Here is a 24,634-nt window from a genome sequence, read left to right on the forward strand (position 1 = left end):
CCAGGACGGAAACCGCTTATTGTTCCTGAATCCGAGGTTTGACTATCGGACGGACTCTGCTCTCCAGTACCCTGGCATAGACTTTCCCAGGGAGGCTGAGGAGTGTAATTCCCCTGTAGTTGGAACACACCCTCCGGTCCCCCTTCTTGAAGAGGGGAACCACCACCCCTGTCTGCCAGTCCAGTGGTACAGTTCCCGACTGCTGTTCCCGTGAGCTGGGGGCTCACGAGTAAGCCCACACCAGCCCGCCGTCGCTCACCTTGAGCAACTCCAGAGTGGTAGAGAGCCCAACCCCTCTCCATGTCCCAAAACCCAAGTTCCATGACCGGGGTTTGGGCCGCCAAGGCACCTGCCCTCGACTGCCACCCAAACCACAATGCTCCGGCCCCTTTTGAGGTCTCCTACGGGTGGTGGGGCCATGGGAGAGTGGTCCCACGTCGCCCCTTCGGGCTGTGCCGACCGGGGCCCCAAGCCCCGGGCCTGGCTCCAGAGTGGGGCCCTGGTGACGCCAATCCCGGCGACGTAATCGGGTCCTTGTTTTTTTCTCGTCATCAGGGGGTTCTGAACCGCTCTTTGTCTGGTTCGTCACCCAGGAATTGTCTGCCATGGGAGACCCTACCAGGGGCTTAAGCCCCAGACAGCTTAGCGCCTGGGATCACTCGAGCTCTCAAACTCTCCCACCACGTTAAGGTGGCAGTTCACGGGGGAGCCTCATAAATTGTGTCTGACATTGTTCTTTGTAATTTTTATATAGACATGTTGCCACAATCCGCTTGTTATTCCAGTTTAAGTTCAGCCGTGGCTGAAAATGTTGTTAGCATGGCTAAATGTTGTTCTTGCGGGTCCGTTCTGCCAATAATAAAGCACTATAAACTATAAGCTAACATGCATTCAATAATAATTATAACAATACTAAAGGCACGTTTAGAAGACAATGTCGCTCTGTGTCGGAGCTCTGTTTGTTTACAACAGACTTCATAATATCTTCTTCTATGGTAGTATCGTAATTTGTCCAAACCAATCACTATCTGACACATCATCGGACCAACGGACAGCCAATCACATAATGTGACGTCAGCATTAGTCCTAGGACTCCCAACGGAAGTTCTAGGCTGAACAGTTATGGTACCTACAAGGGCATCACTTCCTACCGACAACGTCTGGCTCCAACATGGCAGTCACTCAGGGTCAAGACTCATAGTGGAACAAACTTTTTTCAGGAACAAGTTAAGGTCGTGTTCCTGCATTTCCAAAGGTTAACGGGTTCGAGGCGCCGCTTGTTTACATCAAAAAGACCCGGATTTCAACGGTTTTTCTCTCAAATACATAAAATTCCAATGAAAAACTAAATTTTTTTACTTTGAAAATCGAGTATTTCAACGTCCTTAGGGATCTGAATCTGACCTCCATCCAGCATCTAACATTTTTCTACTCCCATGTACGTCAAAGTTCTTTGTCTTCTGGTACTGGTTTTTACCTGAATGCTTCTTCTACTTTAAAGTTTTCCCCTTCTGTTTATTAAAATCTGGAATAACTGTTGAATAAAAATGGTCAAATAAATGTAGTTTTGCCACATTTTGTGTTGGATAGAAGCTACTTAAGTTAGATAACTGTCAAATATTCCTGACAGTTGAGCCTGAGTGGTTGAAAACAGCCCAACCAAACAAGGAGAAAGACCACCCACACAGTTCCTCTGATGCAAAATTAGCATTGTGCATGATTATGCATTAACAGCCGAATGCTTTGACACGCGGTAGCCGGGCTCTCCGGTTGGGAGACGCGCTGGAGTGGCGGCTAAAGGGATTAACGGCGGTGAGGGGGGGACCGTGGTACCTGTAGGGCTCTTCTGAGTGCATCCCTCCTTCATGATGACTGTTGATGATTTTCCTTTTGGGCTCTGCTCTGCTGGGCTGAGTCCCGGCTCAGAAACAGACACTTCTGAGAGGAGAGGCTTAGATTTCTGATGACTGTTCATCTTCAGTTGGTCCTATCAGCAGCACAGAGAGGCTCGGCGCTCTTCGTGCCCTCCTCCTCTTCCTCCTCCTCCTCCTCTTCTGCCTGTCATCGTTGTGACATGCTGCTTGAACAGCCTTTGTCAGCTTTTGCATGGCTCATTTTGGCTCTTAACCGTGGCTGAGGATGGAGACATGAGAGCAGCAGCCTTTGTGGCGGCAGAGGAGACCAAGCCAACCCCCCCCTCTGGAGGACAGTTTCTCAACACAAGATATTTGCAGCTTCCTCCCCCCTAACAGTGTGAAGTTGCTGTGAAGGAGGACCGTCCTGCAGATCTGGAGATGTCTGAGCCCCATCTGCACGGCTCCAACAGCACGGCCGGCGGAGCGTGGAGCCTCGCCGGCGGCGGCGGGCCGTGGCTGCTGGCCTTCATGCTGACCGTCATCATCCTGGTGACCATCTGTGGAAACCTGCTGCTCATCGCGTTGGTGTTTGCCCACCGCTCTCTGCGCTGCACGTCCAACTGCTTCCTGGTGTCGTTGTTCTTCTCGGACCTGATGGTGGCGTTGGTGGTCATGCCGCCGGCCATGCTGAACGTGCTGTGCGGCGCCTGGGTGCTGTGGCCCTCCTTTTGCCCCGTGTGGCTCTGCTTCGATGTCATGTGCTGCAGCGCGTCCATCCTCAACCTGTGCGTGATCAGCCTGGACCGGTACCTCTTCATCATCTCGCCGCTGCGCTACAAGCAGAGGATGACGGCCCCCCGCGCTCTGCTGCTGGTGGGGGCCGCCTGGGGGCTGGCGGCGCTGGCCTCCTTCCTGCCCATTGAGATGAAGTGGCACAGTTTGGGCTCCGGGTCTAGACACGCACTGCTTCCTGAAGCAAGCAGCAACAGCAGCTCCTCCTCAGAGAAACTCTACTTTCAGCCGTCTGTGTCCGGGGGCGTGTCCTTCCAGTGCCGCCTGCAGGTCACGCTCCCCTTTGCCCTGGTCGCCTCTGCGCTGACCTTCTTCCTGCCCTCCAGCGCCATTTGCTTCACCTACTGTCGGATTCTCCTGGCAGCTCGAAGACAGGCGAAGAGGGTGGCAGCTCTGAGTCACCCTCCTCACCCCCACGCCTCCTTTGGAGGACACACCCGGCCTCCGTCACCCGCCGTTGTAGCTGTGCAGGCTCCCCAGGGTGGACACGGCGGCGGTCTGCAGGGGGGGGCTCCTGTGTCACAAAACCTACCGGTAAGAGAGAAGGACTCAGTCGTTTACTACGAAGCAGTTTAGCAGATTCCAACCAAAAATAAACCAACTGACCTTCAGCTGGAAGCGTCATGGAAGAGCGTAGGAGGCGATGAAGCTGCAGATGGATTCCCGCTTCAACTCTCCTGAAAAGAAATCACAAAACGTGAAAGTCCAGACATGATCAATCAGGAACGATGATGCTAAAACCTCACTTCCTTTTTTTTTACTGCAAGAACAGGTCTCCTAAAACCAGGAAAAGCACACTAAATTTAAAAAAGGTAGTAAAATTTATGTTCATGCAAGAAGAAATCTTAGTAAGTTATAAAAAATCTAGAGAAAAGGAGTTTCAGACAAGCTTTCAAAAAGGGAAAAATAAGCCAAGGAAGAAGAGAAAAGAGAATTACTTCAAAATGAATCTATTTTGTCTAGATCTAAGCAAATGGTTTGTATGGGGGGGTGGGGGATGGGGGGGGGGGTTATGAATCTAATTGTAGTTTATTTTTATTATAGTGACAAAAAAAAAACTGGTGTAATAAGTGGAAATGACTCATTTTAGTCTAAAATGTGAACAGAAAGAGAATCGTGGTATTAGTTGGTCCGTGTCTTAATAAATCCTCACAATTTCTAAAACCAGCACTTATTTTTAGAAAATAAATTTACATATTTGTTTCCCAAAAAACGAACAGGAACAGTTTAAACTTTAAAATAACATCCCTGAGACTGGACCAAAAATTACAGTGAAGTTTGAGATTAATTGAGTCTTCAATCAGGTTTTTCTGGACTCCATTGTTCTGATGTTGAGAAAAGCTTGCAAAGATGTCGAGCAGAGAGGAGTAAGAACATCTTCTGAATATGTGCTATTTTGTGTTTAAACGGTGTAGTTTTTTTCTTGTATCAACACATTCTACGCAGTGTAGGGATACGACTTTTTTTTGTCACCAAACCCAACCCCGGCCCTCTTCGTGGTCCATCTGCATGCTATACAAAGGTGCGCCGGCGCAGGTCATCTAAGGCACTCGGCTGCATTGACCTCAGTAACCTCTCGAGATGTGTGTGTATTCTGTGTTGCTGTTTGTCTGACCTTCTTCATCGAGATGTACTGGAACTGAGTTTCTCCTTGTTGGGATTAATAAAGTTTTCATTCATTCATTCATTCAAACCTGCTAAAAACAGATGAAAACTGGTCATATGTGAATCTACGTGGCAAAAGTGAGAAAAATTATGGTCTTTATGTGGAATTTTCACAGATTTATCAGGAATGAACTGCGTTAAAATCTCGGAATAAGTAAGGGTTTATGGCCGACGAAGTGTGCGTTTTTACTTCTTAACGCACGCCGTGGAAGCCTCGCATCGGACGGTTGCTTCTGCGAAGTGCGTTAAAAAGTAATAACGCACACTTCAAAGGCCATTGACCCGCTTATACCATGGTCACTTACAAAAGCAATACATATTAACCAGTTTTTAGTCCTTAATTCTTGTTTTTTTTTTCCAGATTTGGATCGCTTTTCTCACAAAAAGCGGACTATTTGATCTTTCCGATGGGTTAAATACAGCATCGGTTCAGAGAGAAAGTTCATTTCTTACCGCTTGTTTTTGACGACGCTGAAGTTAGCTTCCGATTCGCGAGGGCACTAAAGAAACATTCCGCTGCATTTTTCGCACTAAGACCACCCTAAAACCGGGTCCTGTTCAAAAACTGCTGGACCTGGACTGCTCAAACCTGGATTAAATTATGCATTACATACTAAAGAACACATTAAACAAAGTTTCTGATTTGTGAAAATGTCAAATAGGTTGATTTTTATCGCATTTTACGCACTGAGTCCAGCTTAGACCAGGGGCCTCATTTATAAAACTTTGCGTATGATTTGCGTCAGAAGTGGCGTACGGATGAAATATAAGATGCGCGTACGCGCACGCACACGCACATCCTACGCATCTTTCCCTTAATAAATCGCAACCAATTCTAAACTCAGCACAGCTTTTGCGGCTTCATGACACGCCCATAGGTCCCCATAAATAGTCCGTGAAACGCCCACAAATGAATATTCATGGCTTGCAAAACCATGGCAAACACAGAGAGGAAATCAAGAAAACGTAACTTCACTCAATGTGAAGTAGAAGTTATCGTTGGCGAGGTGGAAAACAGGAGAAAAGTGTTGTTTGGGGCACAGTGTGGGCATTACTAATGCCAAAAAGGCACGTGATGGCAAACGGTGGCAGACGCCGAAAATGCTGTAGCCTCACAACCTCGGACCGTGGCCGAAATAAAAAAGAAATGGTCGGACATCAAAGTCGAGGCAAAAAAACGTCTAGTGCTCCATCGGGGGGGGGGACCGGAGCGCCAGATGCACCGGGTGACACGCGTGGTTCCTCCGAGTGCTCCTCTGTAACGCCGGGCCCAAAAGCCCGCAGAGGTCCAACAGGACGGCTGGAGGAAGTGGGAACCGGCTCATAAGCCACTCGTCCTCGTTTGCCAGCAAGTCTTCTTGCTGTCTAAAGATGCGTTCAGTCCGAATTCTTCCATTTGCCACATCTTCTAAGAGTGCAAGATCAGCCATTGTGCGTCATTACACATTGTGATGGGGCATTTTATTTCCCTCCATTTAATTACATCTGACAAGCTACAGATGTCGGTAATAATCAACGTGGAAATGGGAAATTGATCAGCGCAAATGTAATTTCTTGTTGCTTTCTGAATGGTTGAGACATACGCCATACATTGTTTTATCAAAAATAAAACAAACTAAAGGCACATGCATGAATACCATAATTCTGTAGTCTATGACAGCTTTTGTCCAAATGATGTCCGTCCGCACGCCCGCACCTATATCTGCTCCGCCAGACGGACACACTGACGAGAATATCAGTTTTGTACATTATTTCGTTCTGTTAAATATATTATTTATGAGGATGAATTGCACAAAATGCCAATATTGCAGAACATATTTCACTTTTCTTTTTGCAAATATGTGTTCAGTTGAATTTCTGTTGTAATTTTTGTTTGATTTCTTTTTGTTTGTTTCACTGCTGATCGGTCCAACGGGTGTTTGTGTAGCTGTTAATTGTCAGACTTGCTTTGTGAAGTCTTCATGTTATTTATGAGAGGCAGTATTGTCATTTTCACTTTCACGTGTTTCTTCTATCTGCCGACGGTGTCGCCGTTTCTCATTTCACCCGTTTTTGTGCGTACGCCTGGGTCAGAACTTGAAGGACCGCACATTTTCCCGTCAAGTTTGCTTTTTATAAATCTCAACTATTGCGTAGAGAGTGGCGTACGCCTTCTTTTGTGCGTACGCAACGTTTATAAATGAGGCCCCTGGTCCTGGACCTGGACTGCTCAAACCTGGATTAAATTATAATTAAGATAGTAAAGAACACATTAAACACAGTTTCTGATTTGTGAAACCTTCCTCTGATTTGTGAAAATGTGAAATAGGTTGATTTTTAATCGCATTTTACGCACTGAGTCCACTTCAGACCGGGTCCTGTTCAAAAACCGCTGTGGGAAATAGTATAATTTCATCGAATTTTATGCAATTTAAGGATAATGGGGACAAGGGAAGGACACCTTTAAGGAAAACACCATAACAGGAACTTTAAAGTAAATCAGAAAACAAACCAAGAAATATTGAACAAAAAAACAAAACTTAAGTCAGGGGTACATGCTAACCATGACCATAACTATGTGTCCAATCTGACATCTGTTTCCCAGTTTCTTTTGTATGTTGAGATTTTGATGTCACCTCGTCTAGCCTTCTTGGATTCCTGTAGCGCATCGTAAAAGTGCCAGCTTTTGTCTGGGCAGAAGTCTGTGGAATGCAACAAAGTGATTTTGGTCACCCAGGTGATATGTTAGGGCCACCGGCTCGTACCTGTGTGAACAAATACAATAGTACAATGCAGTATAAAAAATAATAGTAAGGAATAAAATAATACATTTCCACCCAAATTTCATGAACAGGACCTGGTCTGAGAAAAAGCGATAAAAATCAACTTATTTCACAAATCAGAGGAAGGTTTCACAAATCAGAAACCGTGTTTATTGTGTTCTTTACTATCTAAATTATTATTTAATCCAGGTTTGAGCAGTCCAGGTCCTGCGGTTTCTGAACAGGACCTGGTCTAAGGTGGACTCTGTGCGTAAGATGCGATAAAAAATCAACCTATTTGTCATTTTCACAAATCAGAAGAAGGTTTCACAAATCAGAAACTGTATTTAATGTGTTCTTTACTATCTAATGCATAATTTAATCCAGGTTTAAACAGTCCAGGTCCAGCGGTTTTTGAACAGGACCTGGTCTGAGGTGGACTTCTTCTTTCTCTTTCGGCTTTTCCCATCAGGGGTCGCCACAGCGAATCATCCTTTTCCACCTCACTCTATCATGAACATCTTCTACCCTAACGTTAGCCAACTTCATGTCCTCTGTTAAGACATCCATGTATCTCCTCTTTGGCCGTCCTCTTGCCCTCCGGCCAGGCAGCTCCATCTCCAACATCCTTCTACCAATATATCCACTATCCCTCCTCTGAACATGTCCAAACCATCTCAGTCTGGCTTCTCTGACTTTGTCGCCAACACAGGCAACATGAGCCGTCCCTCTGATGTACTCGTTCCTTATCCTGTCTAACCTGGTCACTCCTAAGGAGAACCTCAACATCTTCATTTCTGCTACCTCCATATCAGCCTCTTGTCTCTGTTTTACTGCTACCGTCTCTAACCCATAGAGCAGAGCTGGTCTCACCACTGTCTTGTACACCTTTCCTTTGAGTCTTGCTGGCACTCTTCTGTCACACAACACTCCTGACACTTTCCTCCAACCGCTCCAACCTGCCTGCACTCGCCTCTTCACCTCTTTTCCACAATCCCCATCACACTGAACTGTTGACCCCAAGTACTTAAACTCCTGCACCTTCTTCACCTCAGTCCCCTGTAACCTAACGCTTCTACCTTGATCCCTCTCGTTCAGACACATGTATTCTGTCTTACTACGACTGACCTTCATACCTCTTCTTTCCAGAGCAAACCTCCACCTCTCTAGCTGTTCCTCCACCTGCTCTCTACTCTCACTGCAAATTACAATGTCATCCGCAAACATCATTGTCCAGGGAGATTCCTGTCTTACCTCGTCTGTCAGCCTGTCCATCAGCATAGCAAACAAAAAAGGACTCAAAGCTGATCCTTGGTGTAGTCCCACCTCCACCTTGAACTCCTCTGTCTGACCTACAGCACATCTCACCACCGTCATACTTCTCTCATACATGTCCTGAACTACTCTGACATACTTCTCTGCCACTCCAGACGACCTCATACAGTACCACAGCTCCTCCCTCGGCACCCTGTCATACGCCTTCTCTAAATCTACGAACACACAATGCAGCTCCTTCTGACCTTCTCTGTACTTTTCCATCAACATTCTCAAAGCAAAAATGGCATCAGTGGTGCTCTTACGGGGCATGAAACCATACTGCTGCTCACAGATCTCCACCTTCTTCCTAAGCCTGGCTTCCACTACTCTTTCCCACAGCTTCATTGTGTGGCTCATCAACTTTATTCCTCTATAGTTGCTGCAGTTCTGCGTGTCACCCTTGTTTTTAAAGATCGGGACCAGAACGCTTCTCCTCCATTCCTCAGGCATCTTCTCACTCTCTAAAATCCTATTGAACAACCTTGTTAGAAATTCCACTGCTGTCTCTCCTAGGCACTTCCATACCTCCACAGGTACGTCATCAGGACCAACGGCCTTTCCGCTCTTCATCCTTTTCAGAGCCTTCCTAACCTCATCCTTTCCAATCTCTGCTACTTCCTGCTCCACAACAACCACATCTTCCTCCCTTCTTTCCCTGTCATTTTCCTCGTTCATCAGCTCCTCAAAATACTCCTTCCATCTTTTCTGTACACTCTCTTGGGTTGTTAGCACCTTTCCATCTCTGTCCTTAATCACCCTTATCTGTTGCACGTCCTTCCCATCTCTGTCTCTCTGTCTGGCTAGCCTGTACAAGTCCTTCTCTCCTTCCTTTGTGTCTAACCTGTCATAAAGCTCATCGTAAGCTTTCTGTTTGGCCTTTGCCACCTCTCTCTTCACTCTACGCTGCGCTTCCTTGTACTCCTGTCTACCTTCCTCAGTCCTTTCTACATCCCACTTCCTTTTAGCCAACCTCTTCCTCTGGACGCATTCCTGTACTTCCTCATTCCACCACCAAGTCTCTTTACCGTCTTTCCTCTTTCCAGATGACACACCTAGCACCTTCCTACCTGTTTCCCTGATAATCTCTGCTGTAGTTTCCCAGTCCTCTGGAAGCTGATCCTGACCACCCAGGACCTGTCTCAACTTCTGCCTAAATTCCTCACAAGTTTCTTCATTCTGTAGCTTCCACCACTTGATCTTCTTTTCTGTTTTCCCTATCTTCTTCTTCCTGACCTCCAGAGTCATCTTACACACCACCATGCGGTGCTGTCTGGCTACACTCTCTCCTACCACCACTTTGCAGTCAATAACCTCTCTCAAATGACCTCGTCTACATACGATGTAGTCCACCTGAGTACTCCTACCTCCACTTCTGTATGTCACTCTATGTTCCTCTCTCTTCTGGAAGTAAGTGTTGACTACTGCCATTTCCATCCTCTTCGCAAAGTCCACCACCATCTGTCCCTCCAGATTCCTTTCCTTCACACCAAACCTGCCCATCACCTCCTCATCACCTCTGTTGCCCTCACCAACATGTCCATTAAAGTCTGCTCCAATAACAACTCTCTCTCCTCTGGGAAAACTCTCTATGACCTCATCCAACTCACTCCAGAATCTCTCCTTCACTTCTAACTCACAGCCAACCTGTGGCGCATACCCACTGACTACATTCACCATCACCCCTTCGATTTCTAACTTTAAGCTCATCATCCTGTCTGAGACTCTTTTCACCTCTAGAACACTGTTTACAAACTCCCCCTTCAGAATCACTCCTACCCCGTTTCTCTTCCTATCAACACCATGATAGAAAAGTTTGTATCCTCCTCCAATACTACGTGCCTTGCTGCCCTTCCACCTTGTCTCCTGCACACACAGTACATCTACCTTCCTTCTCTCCATCATGTCTGCCAGCTCTCTGCCTTTCCCTGTCATTGTGCCAACGTTAAGAGTCCCTATTCTCAAACCTATGTTCCTGCCTTTTCCCTTCTCTCTCTGGCAACGGACCCTTCTGCCTCCCCTCTTTCTTCCACCAACAGTAGTCAAATTTCAACCGACACCCTGTAGGTTAACAGCATCGGTGGCGGTCGTTGTTAACCCGGGCCTCGACCGATCCGGTATGTCTAAAGTGTTGTGGATGATTCGCATGGTTATTTTGGCAATTTTTACGCCGGATGCCCTTCCTGACGCAACCCTCTCTATTTATCCGGGCTTGGGACCGGCACAGAAGTTACTGGCTTGCAACCCCTGTGGCTAGATTAGGACCTGGTCTGAGGTGGACTAAGTGTGTAAAATGTGATAAAAATCAACCTATTTCACATTTTCACAAATCAGAGTAAGGTTTCACAAATCAGAAACTGTGTTTAATATGTTCTTTAGTATGTAATGCATAATTTAATCCAGGATTGAGCAGTACAGGTCCAGCAGTTTTTTGAACAGGACCCGGTTTTAGGTGGTCTTAATGCGAAAAATGCAGCGGAATGTTTCTTTTAGTGCCTTCGCAAATCGGAAGCTGTGAATCGGAAGCTAACTTCAGCGTCGTTTGTTTTTCTGTCCAAATGATGAAGCAAAAGAAGCCGGCGCAGTGATACGAAACATTTAAGATAGGTGACCGGAACTTCTTTTTTCGCCGTGTGCTTATCAGGTTTTAATGCACACCCAGCAGCCAATCAGAATCGAGTATTCATGGTATAAGTATGAATAAACCACGCAAAGAACACGTAAACCAACATAGAATATGAACCGTGTGATTATTGTCCTGTTTACATGTAATTCATTAGTGATTTGTTCGTCAATTACGTCATTTTATCGTGATGTGTGCGCCGTATACGTGATATAACAGTTATACATCGGTGGTTCATGCATGAAAAGTCTGTTAGATAAATGTGGAACGGTCGTGAAGAGACACGCGTGTGTTTATGTATCTCTCAAAAATCACGCACAATTACATATGATTTATGTAAAATTTGCTCATAAACTACATTAAATACACAGAAACTGTATAAGTCTAAACCCACCAACTCTAAACCAAATTATCGTAAAAACCCATCGGCCGAAACCCTTGACGGACATCTGTGCACATCTATCCATCCATCCATCCATCCTAAACTTAAAATCTTCCAGTTTAGTCTGATTTAGTATTCAGTACTTCCTACACTATAGTACATGGTCTAATGTATACTTTCTTGCGAGGATACTTTTTGCTGCTTTTTGAGGGTAAAGATGGAAAAGTGAGGAATAAATGGCTCTGGCTCATATTCAGAGCAGCCGCTGAGACTGCGGACGCTCTCTTTGTTGAAGTCTCGTGTCGTCCGCAGCCGTCGGCCAACAGCGAACGCCGCCTGGCTCACAGGCAGGGTCGAAGGGCGCTGAAGGCCAGCCTCACTCTGGGAGTCCTCCTGGGACTCTTCTTCAGTGCCTGGCTACCTTTTTTCATCGCCAACATGGCACAGGTGAGCATACCTGACACTGGCCACTGCTTAAATGTCCAGGTACAACAGTTTTGGGGTGGTCCTCTCATGTTTTGGGGATGTAGAGTTGGTACGTCCCCCAGGCATTAAAGGAACAACAGTAAAAAGATTTTTAAAAATGGAAACAGAAATCTTGAGTTTGCTAAAATTGCCCTCACAGCTGTGGAGGAAGCAGACTTTCCTGAAGAACCACTAACAAACGGTTCAAAGTCTTTATAAAACGAGCTGCGGGGTCCATGCCAGAGCCTCTCAGAGACCTCATGAATGTCAAAAATCCAAAGTGGTCACTTCTCCAGCTTCTAATGATCGTTTTGATTTCCCATCTGTGGCCTTTTTTCCCTGCGTATCGCAGACTCCTCTGTGTTTCCTTTTTTCACACTCAATGTGGTGTGTGAAACGCACCCCTACACGCCGCCCCTCTCCCAACGCCTCCTTGTCTCCTCTCGACAGTATTGGAAGCTCTCCTTTAACAGCTGTCTCCTCCTTCACTCAGAGTTTAGGAGCAATGAACTTTCATCGCATGCAAGTTTAGATTTTTGACGTCCAAAGCCCATTTTTTTCTTTGATATAAAAAAACAGAACAGGACTGCTCTGCTTCAGTGTTTGTAGAAATGATGTCATCAGCAGGCTGTTGGCAAAAACAACATACTTTGTATTCAATGGATCTTTAAAAATGCAAAAAGCTCCAGTTTGATCAGAAGTAAATGAGCTCAAATCTGGTCAATCTTGGCTCCATGTTGGATGTTCTTCAGATATATGTCAGATTTTGTGCTTTCATTGTGTCCTTCGGGACTAACCCATATTCTGCAAGCTTCTCTTTTTCGTTTCTGAAACCCATGAAACCTTGAAGAAAATTAGCATAAATCTAATTAAAATTGCAAATGACAGCTTTGGCCTGAATGCAGGCTGAGCTTTGTGACTGTCTTTGTTCCAGTCGTTTAAAAACATCCATCAGGCGTTTTCAGATGTTCTGCTTCTCTGTCTCGTAGGAACATTTAAGGATATATCCTTTAACACTCTGCCATTGTCCTTTTTGTTGGAGCTGTTTTTTCTGCTGAATCCTGGTCTTTGATGGCTTTTTCATTCGTTCTGGGGACATTGATAAGTCCTCTGGGGAGGTCATGACCTCTGTGGGAAGTTTAGCTGCAGGGACGTCGTGACTAAAAAAAACAAAACCTTTTCGAAATCTGTGAGCAAAAAAGCAGACAACATCTGTATGATCCGCTTGAGTTTCAACTCTCTATGTTTTGTAGTGACTTCTGATTGTGGTCGTCCTCCAGGCGGTGTGTGACTGCGTCCCCCTCGCCCTCTTCGACGCCATCACGTGGCTGGGGTACTGCAACAGCACCATGAACCCCATCATCTACCCGCTCTTCATGAGGGACTTCAAGCGGGCTCTGGGGAAGCTGCTGCCCTGCTGTTCGTCCCGGTCCCCCCGGAGACCCTCACCTGTGCTCTCCATCTCTCTGCGCAACTCCGGCGAGCCCAACGTAGCCAGCGACCTGCCCTCTCCGCTGGCGTCTGACCACACCCCCCCCCCGGCCACGGCCACCGACGCCGTCAACCTGCTGGACGCTGAGCTTGCTGGGATCCAGCTGCCCAATCAGACGGACAATCTGGATTGACTGAGGACACAAAACCCAGAAAAAGCAGTTTGAGGGTCTTTTAGGTCACTGAGACTCAGTTTCATAGCAAACATTAGATATTCAAGAAAAACAAAACAAAAGGCTTCACTCAACGTTGAATAAACTACAGTTTAGAAGGAAAATTATCAAAGAAAACATTTTAAAAAAATCACAAAACTTCCAAAACTATTTTCAGGATAAAGCTCAACAAAAAATTCAAATTAATATATTCAAACATAAAAAGGACTTAAAGCAAAAAACAAATTATTGATCAGAAAGAATATTGTATGTTATATCGTTTCATTCAGCTTGAGCCAACCGTTCATGCATTAAATTTTCACCATGTTCTAGTAAAAAATATGCAAACAATAGGCCAACGCCACTTTTTTTGAGCTTGCCATGCTAACGCGTTCAAAGCTAGCAGCATTGATGCTCAAGGAGGAGGCGATGGATCGACATCCATAAGAGACGTTTACATTTGCTGAAGCAACCAAAGCTTTTTTGTTTAATTTAAGAGGGCTACCTCTTTACGGGGTCAAAGGTAAACAAATCCTCTTTGGTGGTTGTAGACATGTCCAAATTCCCGCCCTAACCCCTAACTACTAAAAACTATATAGTGCGGCCCTATGTATCCTGAATTTTAAATGAAGAAATTCAGACTCTACGCTCACTCCTTTTTTTTTAAACGGCGGATATGATGTCATCAATTTCACAAGGTTAAAATCGAATTGATATGAGCGCTTTGTGACGATTATTTATGAGTCCACTGTCTGCTGAAGATGAAAACGTTGATGGTTAAAAAATGACGTTTATATACATGGCAAAAATTGTCACGACGCAATGCATTGTGGTCTATATTTGCCTATCGGGTGAGCATCGATGCACACTGGTTTCCCCCAGAGACTTCTGGGAAATTTCTAGGGTTCTGGATTTTGGAATTGTAGATTCAGACAGAATTAGAAAATGGTTAACGGGCTGTAGAGTGAGTAGGGAAGGAATTCAAACACAGCCAAAATGTTGTGCTGAGTGTAAAATTTCAAAAGCATCGCTTGATCAAACAAAATTCATTTCTACCTAGTTCTCGCTGTGTCTACATGTTGGTCAGTTTGTGAAATTTTTGCTCAAAGGTGCAGAAAGAAGCAGGAATAGTGAAACCAGTCAGATCCTTCAGCCCAAGATGGCGGCTTCGGCTGCCGCCTCGGCATCCAGAGAGTCGTAATGGCGCTGAGAAACGCTGTGAAAATAGAAGTCAAAATAAAACATTTTTAATAACATGAACACACATGAAGATTATTGAAAAGTGTGTTTCTATAAAAAAAGAAGTCAGTTGTTCCCGTTTAGCACAGTCTTCCATCTATAAACAAGCATTTCGTGAGGAAACTGACCTTTTATCTGCAAGGAAAGGTGAGTAAAAATACCAAAATCCTCATTAATTAGATGAAACGAGAGCTGCTGTAAAACATTAAACTGCTCATTTATGTAACCGAGAAGGAATGATGGTCATTCGTGGTTTGCAGTGAGGAATTAACTTTCTTTTATATATATATAAAAAAAAGTAGATAGGAAGCCCCGCCCACCCACGCTTTGTCTCTGGAGTGCTGTGGCTTGGTGGTGACTGAGCGCGCTCTGTTTGTTCCTGTTGACCTTTTTTGTTTTGAGGTTAAACCCGCTTGAAATGGAAATCAGTTCTGGGCCCTGCAGTTATCTGAATAAAACGTTCCCACCTCCACCGACGTGGGACAGGTGACCTCCACCTATAGGAGGACTTTTCTGCCTCGCATGAGCGAACGATGGGTGATTGACGAGGATTTTGCTCTTCTCAAATGACTTTTTATCTTCTAATCAAATGAACTAACATTCAACTCACCGTGTAAAGAATCCTCAGGGTTTTTCTTTTTTTAAGTTTAGCTTCATTGTTGAAGCAGTTATTCTGATTCACACGTCCTTCTGAAAAACAGCACAGTTGCTGCAGAGCCCCCGGCCATATGGAAACCCCGCTGCTGCCATGTTAACCATAGCAACCGAGCAAAGTGACAAAAACTCAGAGGACAGGACGCCGACCCAGTTAAAGCGCCAAACCACGCGCACAACGCTCATTTATAAAAATAAATTACAGCAGGTACAGTTAGTCTGTAAATTCACAATCATGCATGGATTCACAGCACGGCTAAAACACGGCTGTTGTCATGGAAACTTCAGGGGAAAATGCAGGACTTATTGGGGGGGCAGAGTGGCTCAAACAGCCTGGAGAAAATGTCAGTTTGGAAGCTTTCAGGATCCTGGCAGCTTCACTCGTGTGGGTTCACTGTGGTCCAGTCCGCGTCCTTCCAGCTCCACGAAAGCTGCTCCTCCTCCAGCTCCGCCCCCTCCGCTCTGCCCCGCCGAGCATCCGTGACACCGCCCTCTAGCGTGGAACTGATCTGGGTGGAGGTTCGGTCCTCCTGTTCCGTCTCATCAGCGGAGTCTAGCAGATCAGAAATGTCGGGGATGTCCCATCCGGTTCCGCCTTCCTCCACCCCTGCTCCTCCTCCCTGAGCACGAGGCTCCGCCTCCTCCGCAGGATTCAACGCCGCGTCCCCTTTTTGGTCAGCGACGTCCCGGCCTGTCACGGAGTAAGGCAGAGCAATGGCGGCTCCTGGGACCTCTTTGGTGGGAACGCCGACTGCCACCAGGATGGTGTCCATCTGCCGCATGTAGTCCAGGTGACCTTTCACCTGTAGAGGGAGAACAGCCTTCATCCTTCATCTATGTGCACATTAAGGCGCGTTTTGAATACTTTAAGACTTACTTTAGGATTGTTAATATTTATTTACAAAGACTTTTATTACCAAAATGATCTGTTTTCTGTTTTTATATTTGTGTTTCAAATGACTCCAGCAGATGTACCCTATCATTTGAAAAAGTAATTTTGTTGTTTGTTTTTATGCACTAAATTGTCCTTTTACAGTATTTTCTGCTATACATTACTTGGTTTACTGTCTTTTTTACTTTACTGTATTTTTTTTGTACCATACTTAACTATTTATTGGACGCTAATGCATTCTAACTACAACTATTTTTTTTTTCATTGTCTTTTTATGAACCATACCTTTTTTTGTGTCTTTTTACTGGACATTCATGTTTTTTTACTTATTTATTTCCCTTTGCTGTCATTTTGATGTACTTTACTGTCTTCTTACTTTCCTGCTTTTAACTAGACTTTGATGTGTTTTTACTGTACTTTATTGTTTTAACTTTAGTCTTTTTTTGCACTTTACTGCCCTTTACTGTCTTTTTACTTTACCTTACTGTAAACGTAAAAAAGACTAATAATTTATTCGTGATAAATAAGTATCAGGATGTGTGATTTTAAATCATTTTTGGGTGAAAGAACTGAAGGAGAAACATTTGAAAAAGACGTTTTTTGTTCTTTTAATGAAACAATAAAACGGTTTTAGTAACAGTTGGTTGAGAGACGAGCAGATTCTGCAGCAGCAGCGCCCAAAAGATAAAATACGAGTTTCTGCTTAAGTTCCTGCTCCATTTCACGATCACACCGTGTTTAGTTTTTAGTTTGACTAAATGTTCTATTATGCATTTATTAACACGATAGCAGGGTTTTTATTGAATACTTACAGAAATATCTTACAGAAAATATCATCCTGCCGTTCCTGAGCTCAGACTCACCACGGAGGACAGATCCACGTTGATGATGCGCCGGTCCTGGACGCCGACCGGCTGCAGTCCAGCGACGGACAGCTGTGCGGCGGAGCCGCGGTACAGGAAGCCCAGCAGCCAGTCCCCCCTGAGGAGCGCCGTGCACAAGAACGTCAACGTAGAATCTCCTTCCAAGAGGCCAAAGACAAACGCTCGGCTTCACCTGCAGTATCCGTTGACGATTTTCCCGGCCACCACCCGGGTCATCCTCTCCCAGGCCTTCTCTGAGCCGTCCACCGGAGCCCCCAGCAGAACCACGTCTTCCACCACCCCCTCACTGCCTGACCGCACAGAGGAAAACAGGTTCACCACTATACAGTGTGGGCTCCAGATTTCAAACCCAGGGAGCTCCTACCTTGATCTCTGGCGAGCTCCTGCAGACAGTAGTAGATGACTCGAGCTCCCAGACTGAAGCCGATGAGGCTGACGGGCCGCCTCCCCTGCAGGAGCAGCAGGGATCCATCATCGCATCGGTAAACATCAAAGTTATGAAAGTCTGAGATCTAACAGCCGTTATGAAGAAGAGGCTCAAGACCCACCATTTTCATTTGCCTTTTAGTTGATCTCATCTGCTAATTTTAGTATATATCATCTTATGTATTCAATTTCATTTTATGCATTTAATCTTATTTTCATTTTTATGTTTTTATATACATCTTATGTCTTTAATTTTAGCATCTTATCATGATTTTAGCCTCAGTGTTTCTTGTGAGGATCTTTTCTTCCAGGACTTGCCGGCCTGGTCGGTGGTTGTTGCCACGGTTGTCGCCCTTGCTGGGGCAGCTGGAGATTAAGTTAATATTGTAACATTGTGCAGTTTTTGTTTATTTCTGGTGTAAATGTAAAAGCGCTTCAAGTTGGGCAATATCTAAGAAGCGCTTTAACAAATAAATATATTTAAGTTTAAATAAATAAATAATTTATAACATTTATATATAAAAGTTTGATTTGATTTTTTTATAAAGTTTAAATAAATTCAAAGTTTATAAATAAAAGTTTGATTGGATTTTTTATAAATAAAGTTTAAATAAATGAATCAAGTTTATAAATGAAGTTTATAAATAAAAGTTTGATTTAATTTTTTATAAATAAAGTTTAAATAAATAAAGTTTATAACTAAAAGTTTGATTTAATTTTTTTATAAATAAAGTTTAAATAAATAAAGTTTATAAATAAAGTTTTTAAATAAAATGTTGATTTAATTTTTTATAAATGAAGTTTAAATAAATAAAACAGTTTATAAATAAAAGTTTGAATTGATTTTTTCAATAAATAAAGTTTAAATGAATAAATCCAGTGTTTAAATAAAGTTTATAAATAAAAGTTTGAATTGTTTTTTTAATAAAGTTTAAATAAATGAATCAAGTTTATAAATAAAGTTTATAAATAAAAGTTTGAATTTTTTTAAATAAAGTTTAAATAAATAAATAAAGTTTATAAATAAAGTTTTTAAATAAAATGTTGATTTAATTTTTTATAAATGAAGTTTAAATAAATAAAACAGTTTATAAATAAAAGTTTGAATTGATTTTTTCAATAAATAAAGTTTAAATGAATAAATCTAGTGTATAAATAAAGTTTATAAATAAAAGTTTGAATTGTTTTTTTTAATAAAGTTTAAATAAATAAATCAAGTTTATAAATAAAGTTTATAAATAAAAGTTTGAACTTTTTTAAAATAAAGTTTAAATAAATAAATCAAGTTTATAAATAAAGTTTATAAATAAAAGTTTGAATTGTTTTTTTCAATAAATAAAGTTTAAATGAATAAATCAAGTGTATAAATAAAGTTTATAAATAAAAGTTAGAATTGTTTTTTTAATAAAGTTTAAATAAATAAATCAAGTTTATAAATAAAAGTTTGAATTGTTTTTTTTTAATAAAGTTTAAATAAATAAATCAAGTTTATAAATAAAAGTTTGAATTGTGTTTTTTAATAAAGTTTAAATGAATAAATCAAGTGTATAAATCAAGTTTATAAATAAAATATTGAATTGTTTTTTTTAATAAAGTTTAAATAAATAAATCAAGTTTATAAATAAAGTTTATACATAAAAGTTTTAATTGATTTTTTCAATAAATAAAGTTTAAATGAATAAATCAAGTTTATAAATAAAGTTTATAAATAAAAGTTTTAATTGATTTTTTCAATAAATAAAGTTTAAATGAATAGATCAAGTGTATAAATAAAGTTTATAAATAAAAGTTTGAATTGTTTTTTTTAATAAAGTTTAAATAAATAAATCAAGTTTATAAATAAAGTTTATAAATAAAAGTTTTAATTGATTTTTTCAATAAATAAAGTTTAAATGAATAAATCAAGTGTATAAATAAAGATTATAAATACGAGTTTGAATTGTTTTTTTTAATAAAGTTTAAATAAATAAATCAAGTATATAAATAAAGATTATAAATAAAGTTTATAAATAAAAGTTTGAATTTTGTTTTTTAATAAAGTTTAAATAAATAAATCAAGTTTATAAATAAAGTTTATAAATAAAAGTTTGAATTGTTTTTTTTAATAAAGTTTAAATAAATAAATCAAGTTTATAAATAAAGTTTATAAATAAAAGTTTGAATTGATTTTTTCAATAAATAAAGTTTAAATGAATAAATCAAGTTTATAAATAAAGTTTATAAATAAAAGTTTTAATTGATTTTTTCAATAAATAAAGTTTAAATGAATAGATCAAGTGTATAAATAAAGTTTATAAATAAAAGTTTGAATTGTTTTTTTTAATAAAGTTTAAATAAATAAATCAAGTTTATAAATAAAGTTTATAAATAAAAGTTTTAATTGATTTTTTCAATAAATAAAGTTTAAATGAATAAATCAAGTGTATAAATAAAGATTATAAATACGAGTTTGAATTGTTTTTTTTAATAAAGTTTAAATAAATAAATCAAGTATATAAATAAAGATTATAAATAAAGTTTGATTTGTCAAGCACATTCATGTTTTCTGCACGGCTGCAGTCGCCGCCGCCTCATCTTCAGGCAGCAGAGGATGAAGATGTTCTGCTCGGTATGTCAGCAGCGTTTGCTGAGAAAAGCAGCAGACTCTACCAAACCAGAGGGGAGCCGGAGCAGCCTGACCCCCCCGGATAAACGTCTGCTGGAACAGAAAGGAGCTGGAATCTACCTGCTGCCTGCTTCTCAGAACCTGCGCCAGGTGTTTCCCCACCTCCGCCGAGCGGTTCAGACAGACGCACCAGGGGTTGTCGATGACGCTGGCGGCGGCCAGCAGGGACGCGGGCCAAGTCAGGGCGGTCACAATGCCTGGAAAATCGGCGGCATCAAAGACGGCGGTGAGAACCGACAGAGAAGGGGAGGGGCCACCTGCACGGTCACCTCCTACCTGAGAGCACCGTGTACTTCAGGGCTTCCTGAGCCACCATGCTGACCAGCCCGTCCAGCAAAGAGGTCATGGCCGAACCCAGATCCCTGAGGAAGCGGGACTCCCACACCAGGCAGTACTGCTCCCCACACTCCCCCAGGCTGCTCCACGGGGCCTGGAACGAGCCTGGAACACAGCAGAACATCGGCGCGGCACTTCAGCCTGAAGGGCTTTTGCAGGCGGCGTGGTGGAGGGGGCGCTCGGCGGCAGATGAGTTTGTTTTAGCGGATGAGAAAGGCTGAAGAGCCGAGTTTAAGCAGAAATGGATGCCGTTTCATCTCTAACACAACAAAAGCATTTGAATCTAAACTCAGAGGAGTTGGTCTTATTTTCCTAGTCACTCATACACTGGTTCAGTGGCCTTGTGGAAGAGCGTCTGTCCTTTCCAAAGGTGGTATCAACCCCTAAAAGGTTCTCAAGCACAGCGAAGACTCCAGCCAAGCGCTCTTTCGGGGTGTAATGCATCGATTTTGACGCGCTCAGGTGAGTAAAAGCTCTAACTTCAAAGTAAACGCAGGACGACTGGCACACGGTGTCGATATTTTAATGACCTCCTGACAACTTGAGGGAAAAAAAAAAAGTCATCCAGTCCAAATGTACTTAAATCCACCAAAAACTACAATTCCCAGAGCCCCACAGTTGACGCAGTAGTCTGCAGTGCTGCTAATCGGGAGGATTTGGTCAAACGTTGTCCCAACAAAATGAAAGGTGTCTGCCTGCACGCGGTACCCGCTCCTGCCCTCGCCACCCCCTATTGACCCACCCTATCAGCTGCTACAAGCCCCTCACTCTCTCCTTTCCCCCCTCCGGTAAGAGCCCCATGTGACGTTCATGAGAAAAAGGTGGCTTTCCTGTTGGTTTTATCTCCATAGCAACCATTTCATTTTCTGATTGGCTGGCGGGGACAAACAGGTCTACGTAACTTTAGATGAATTGGCCGAAGAACCGCGCCCTCCTTCCTAATATGTTCACGTCGTATCGTTTCGTTCGCCTTGAGCCAAGGATGCGCGAGGAGATTTAGAAGGCGACAGATTAAAATCCCAAGATGGTTGTTCACCATGGTCCTGATTCTAAGACGACTGCTGCTGCCGCTGGACTACATTTATCATTCTTTATTACTTCTGTGAAGCTGCCATCAGCTTTTAACCTGCAAAACCATGAATGATGACGTGGTAGAAGTGGTGGGTCTGTCTTCACGGCCTTCTGTGGACTGTTCCATCCGCTGCCTTTTTCCCTGAAAGGTGGAATCAAGCGGATTCTCCTCCGAACACAAACGGGAGCTGGACTCCCGTCGTCGTGACTCACTGTACTTCCCGCTGCAGAGCCAGCCTGTCACCGCGATGCTCACGTGGAGATGCTTCCCGGAGCTCATCGGCAGGAACTCAAACTCCTCGATGGCGCCAACACACCTCTTCATTTTATATCCTGCAGAGAACGCCGTCAGTCAGCTGTGGAAACGTACGAGCAGAAGAACGCAAACGTCCTCACGAGTCCAGGTCTACAGATCCTCCAGGTTCACATCAACTATCAGATGGAAGTCTAAAGACATAGAAGAACCGAAGGACGGCGTTCCAACAGAGCCGAGCCTGAAGGTTCTGGAAATGTGAGGATCCTGGTTTCCCAAACAGCTGATGGGAAGTGTTTGATGATCCCACTATTCACCCACGGCAGGATCCGCCCTCTTACCCGTCAGCCCGGCCCCCGCCGCCCCAAACAAAGATGCCATTATTGCGATCCCAGCGGCTGAGCCCAGAGCAGCAGCACCTCCCGCCCCCAGCACGGCGCCGGCACCTGCCGCCACAAAAGGTGCTGCCAGTCCTCCGGTCACGCCTGGAAACAACACGATATAAGATGGACGCTCATTCCTTCTAGAAGTTTCCCAAACGTCTGTGGACAGGCGGCTCCTTCTCACCGATCACGGTCCCCCCACCCACTGTGGCCAGGCCGATGAGGAGGTAGCGCCTCAGCTTCCGCCCTCTTTCTCGTCTCAGCCGCCTCGTGGACTCCTCCCTGCAGAGGAAGAGCCGGACGCAGAGTCAAGCCGCTGCTGTGATGAAACGTCCGTCTGAGCTGCGGGGATGAACCGTACTCGCTCTCCTCTACCGCCTCCCTCAAACTCTCCCCCAGAGTCTCCTCAAACTCCTCCAGCCGCCGCGGCGACGTGCGCAGCAGACAGCCGACGTGGCGGATCAGAACCCTGGCTCTGGCATCGTACTGGCCTGACAACACGAGAGGTCAGCACACTCCCGTCGCCGGCAGCCATTCCCTTTCACGAGAGTCTTACCGTCTTTGATGGAGAAGGACACCAGATCCTGGAACCAAACCACAACATTTAAGCTTTGAGTTCAAACTTGACCAAAGCAGAACCGCTACACCATGGGGGGGGGGGGCTGCACCCCCTTAGCTGGGCATCTTTCTACCCTAGCTACTCCGTGCGTCTCAGCCTTTCCCTGGAGAGCGCATTACCTGTATGATGGGGGTGGCTCCTGCAGCCAGAAGTGGGTCGGCTTGTAGGATGGACAGAAAGGTGTCAGAACCCTCCACGCCCAAACCTGACAAGAAAGCCCCCATGACGGGCATCACCGACTCGTCCAGGTCCAGCCAGCTCACCAAGTCCTTCAGGAACAGCTCCCTGAAAGATCTGTGACGACAGACCACAGCAAACAGGATTTAGGGTCCGAAGACTCAGGTGTTGGTCAGAAGAACACCTGTCCTTCAGGATCCACTCACCTGTTCTCACATCCAGCAAACAGCTGTCCTAAGGAGACGCCGCACAGCGCAGCAAAAGCAAATCGACTGGCTTCAGGCAGCTGTCTGCTGATGATCTTCTCCTTTGGAGCATCTTGTTGTGGCCCCCCAGGATCTGGAGTTAAAGAGTCAAGAGGAAAAGGATCCATTTTTTCATCCAACGAGGTGAAAACACAAGCATCAGATCCCTTTAGGTCCCAGGTTCACACCAAAGAATCGCATCTGTTTCTGAGAGATGTTCAACACATTTCTCTGAGCTGACCTCAACCCGGAAACGCGCTGCACACATTTCCGTTCATCTTTTGCTTTGATTGATTACTGAAGCCAAACGGCCACTTTTGACCAAAGTTTGAGGAACAGCTGTTCGGCCGACGTGACGCTGTGAGCGGCTACAGCCTCCACGTTTATCCGATTCCCGCCTCTAACGGCTTCAAACCGACGTGAGACAACAAAAAACCTTCACCTGGTAAGAAATCCGAGTCCGTGTTGTCTAGTTTTTCCTCCATGACTGCAGAAATCAACAGACTAACTTTTGGTGCGTTCAAGTGCTCTCACTGAGCTCTGAATTTACAGCTCTAGAAACTTCCGATTCTTCTTAAATATTTATTCGTTATGATTTAAAGTAAAAATGTAAATAAATAATAAATATAATTATTATTTTCTGTTACAATCAGTGTTTGCTGAAGAACAACATAGCCGTGAAAAGGAAAGCCTACATTTACATTTGATAAAAAACGATAAAATAAATTGGAGAAATTCAGCAGCCATACTACCGAGACTTACAATAAAAAATAAAAAATAAAGTTTCCTAAGTATTAATAAAAGATAGAGAGTACTTTTTGTAGGTTTAATCACTTTTCTCGTCAGAGTTTCGTTATTTACCACACTTTTAATGGCATCGAAAGACATTAAAAGTGACGTCACTTCCACGTGTTGTCGGAAGAGGGCAGAAGTTTATTTCTGATTGACAACAACTAACGTGAAAGTGAACTATTTTTAATGATTTGTGTCTGCGAATGAACTGCTTACATTCACCTGGACTAAAATTCAACATCCCGGAAGTTTAACCGAAGGATGAGCAGCTTCCCGCGCGGAGGAAGGAAAACGTTCACCAGAAGATCCAGCGGTGATTCACAATCTGACCGGTAGGTGAGACTGTCACTTCAGAGATACAACTACGGACACGCAAGTCTTAGTGCAGGTCTTTAAAGGGGGATTTCAGTATCTAAACATACAATTATATTCTATTAAATTCTATTAAATAATATAATATTATATTATTTTTTATTATTTTGTATTATTTTATATTGTATTCTATTATATTATTTTG

At 43.4% G+C, this 24,634-nt stretch overlaps 2 protein-coding genes across 2 annotated transcripts; one reads left to right on the forward strand and one right to left on the reverse strand.

Annotated features, from left to right (window-relative positions):
* Positions 1-1,001: 1,001 nt before the first annotated feature.
* Positions 1,002-13,624, forward strand: htr6 (5-hydroxytryptamine receptor 6). The gene is made up of 3 exons (XM_020704402.1): positions 1,002-3,182; positions 11,686-11,820; positions 13,119-13,624. The coding sequence occupies exons 1-3, from the start codon at positions 2,295-2,297 to the stop codon at positions 13,461-13,463; spliced, it is 1,368 nt and encodes a 455-aa protein (XP_020560061.1). The 5' UTR covers positions 1,002-2,294; the 3' UTR covers positions 13,464-13,624.
* A 1,900-nt stretch (positions 13,625-15,524) lies between these two features.
* Positions 15,525-23,890, reverse strand: tmco4 (transmembrane and coiled-coil domains 4). Its single transcript, XM_023956322.1, has 14 exons — positions 23,768-23,890; positions 23,287-23,419; positions 23,023-23,197; positions 22,841-22,868; positions 22,646-22,775; positions 22,469-22,566; positions 22,243-22,386; positions 21,862-21,981; positions 20,518-20,682; positions 20,302-20,438; positions 17,515-17,599; positions 17,323-17,440; positions 17,130-17,247; positions 15,525-16,177 (listed from the first exon to the last, which is right to left on the reverse strand). Exons 1-14 carry the CDS (start codon positions 23,808-23,810, stop codon positions 15,752-15,754), a joined length of 1,920 nt encoding a protein of 639 aa, XP_023812090.1. The 5' UTR covers positions 23,811-23,890; the 3' UTR covers positions 15,525-15,751.
* Positions 23,891-24,634: the final 744 nt, after the last annotated feature.

This window comes from Oryzias latipes, chromosome 7 (assembly GCF_002234675.1).
Source record: "Oryzias latipes chromosome 7, ASM223467v1".
In the NCBI taxonomy this organism is placed as follows: domain Eukaryota; kingdom Metazoa; phylum Chordata; class Actinopteri; order Beloniformes; family Adrianichthyidae; genus Oryzias; species Oryzias latipes.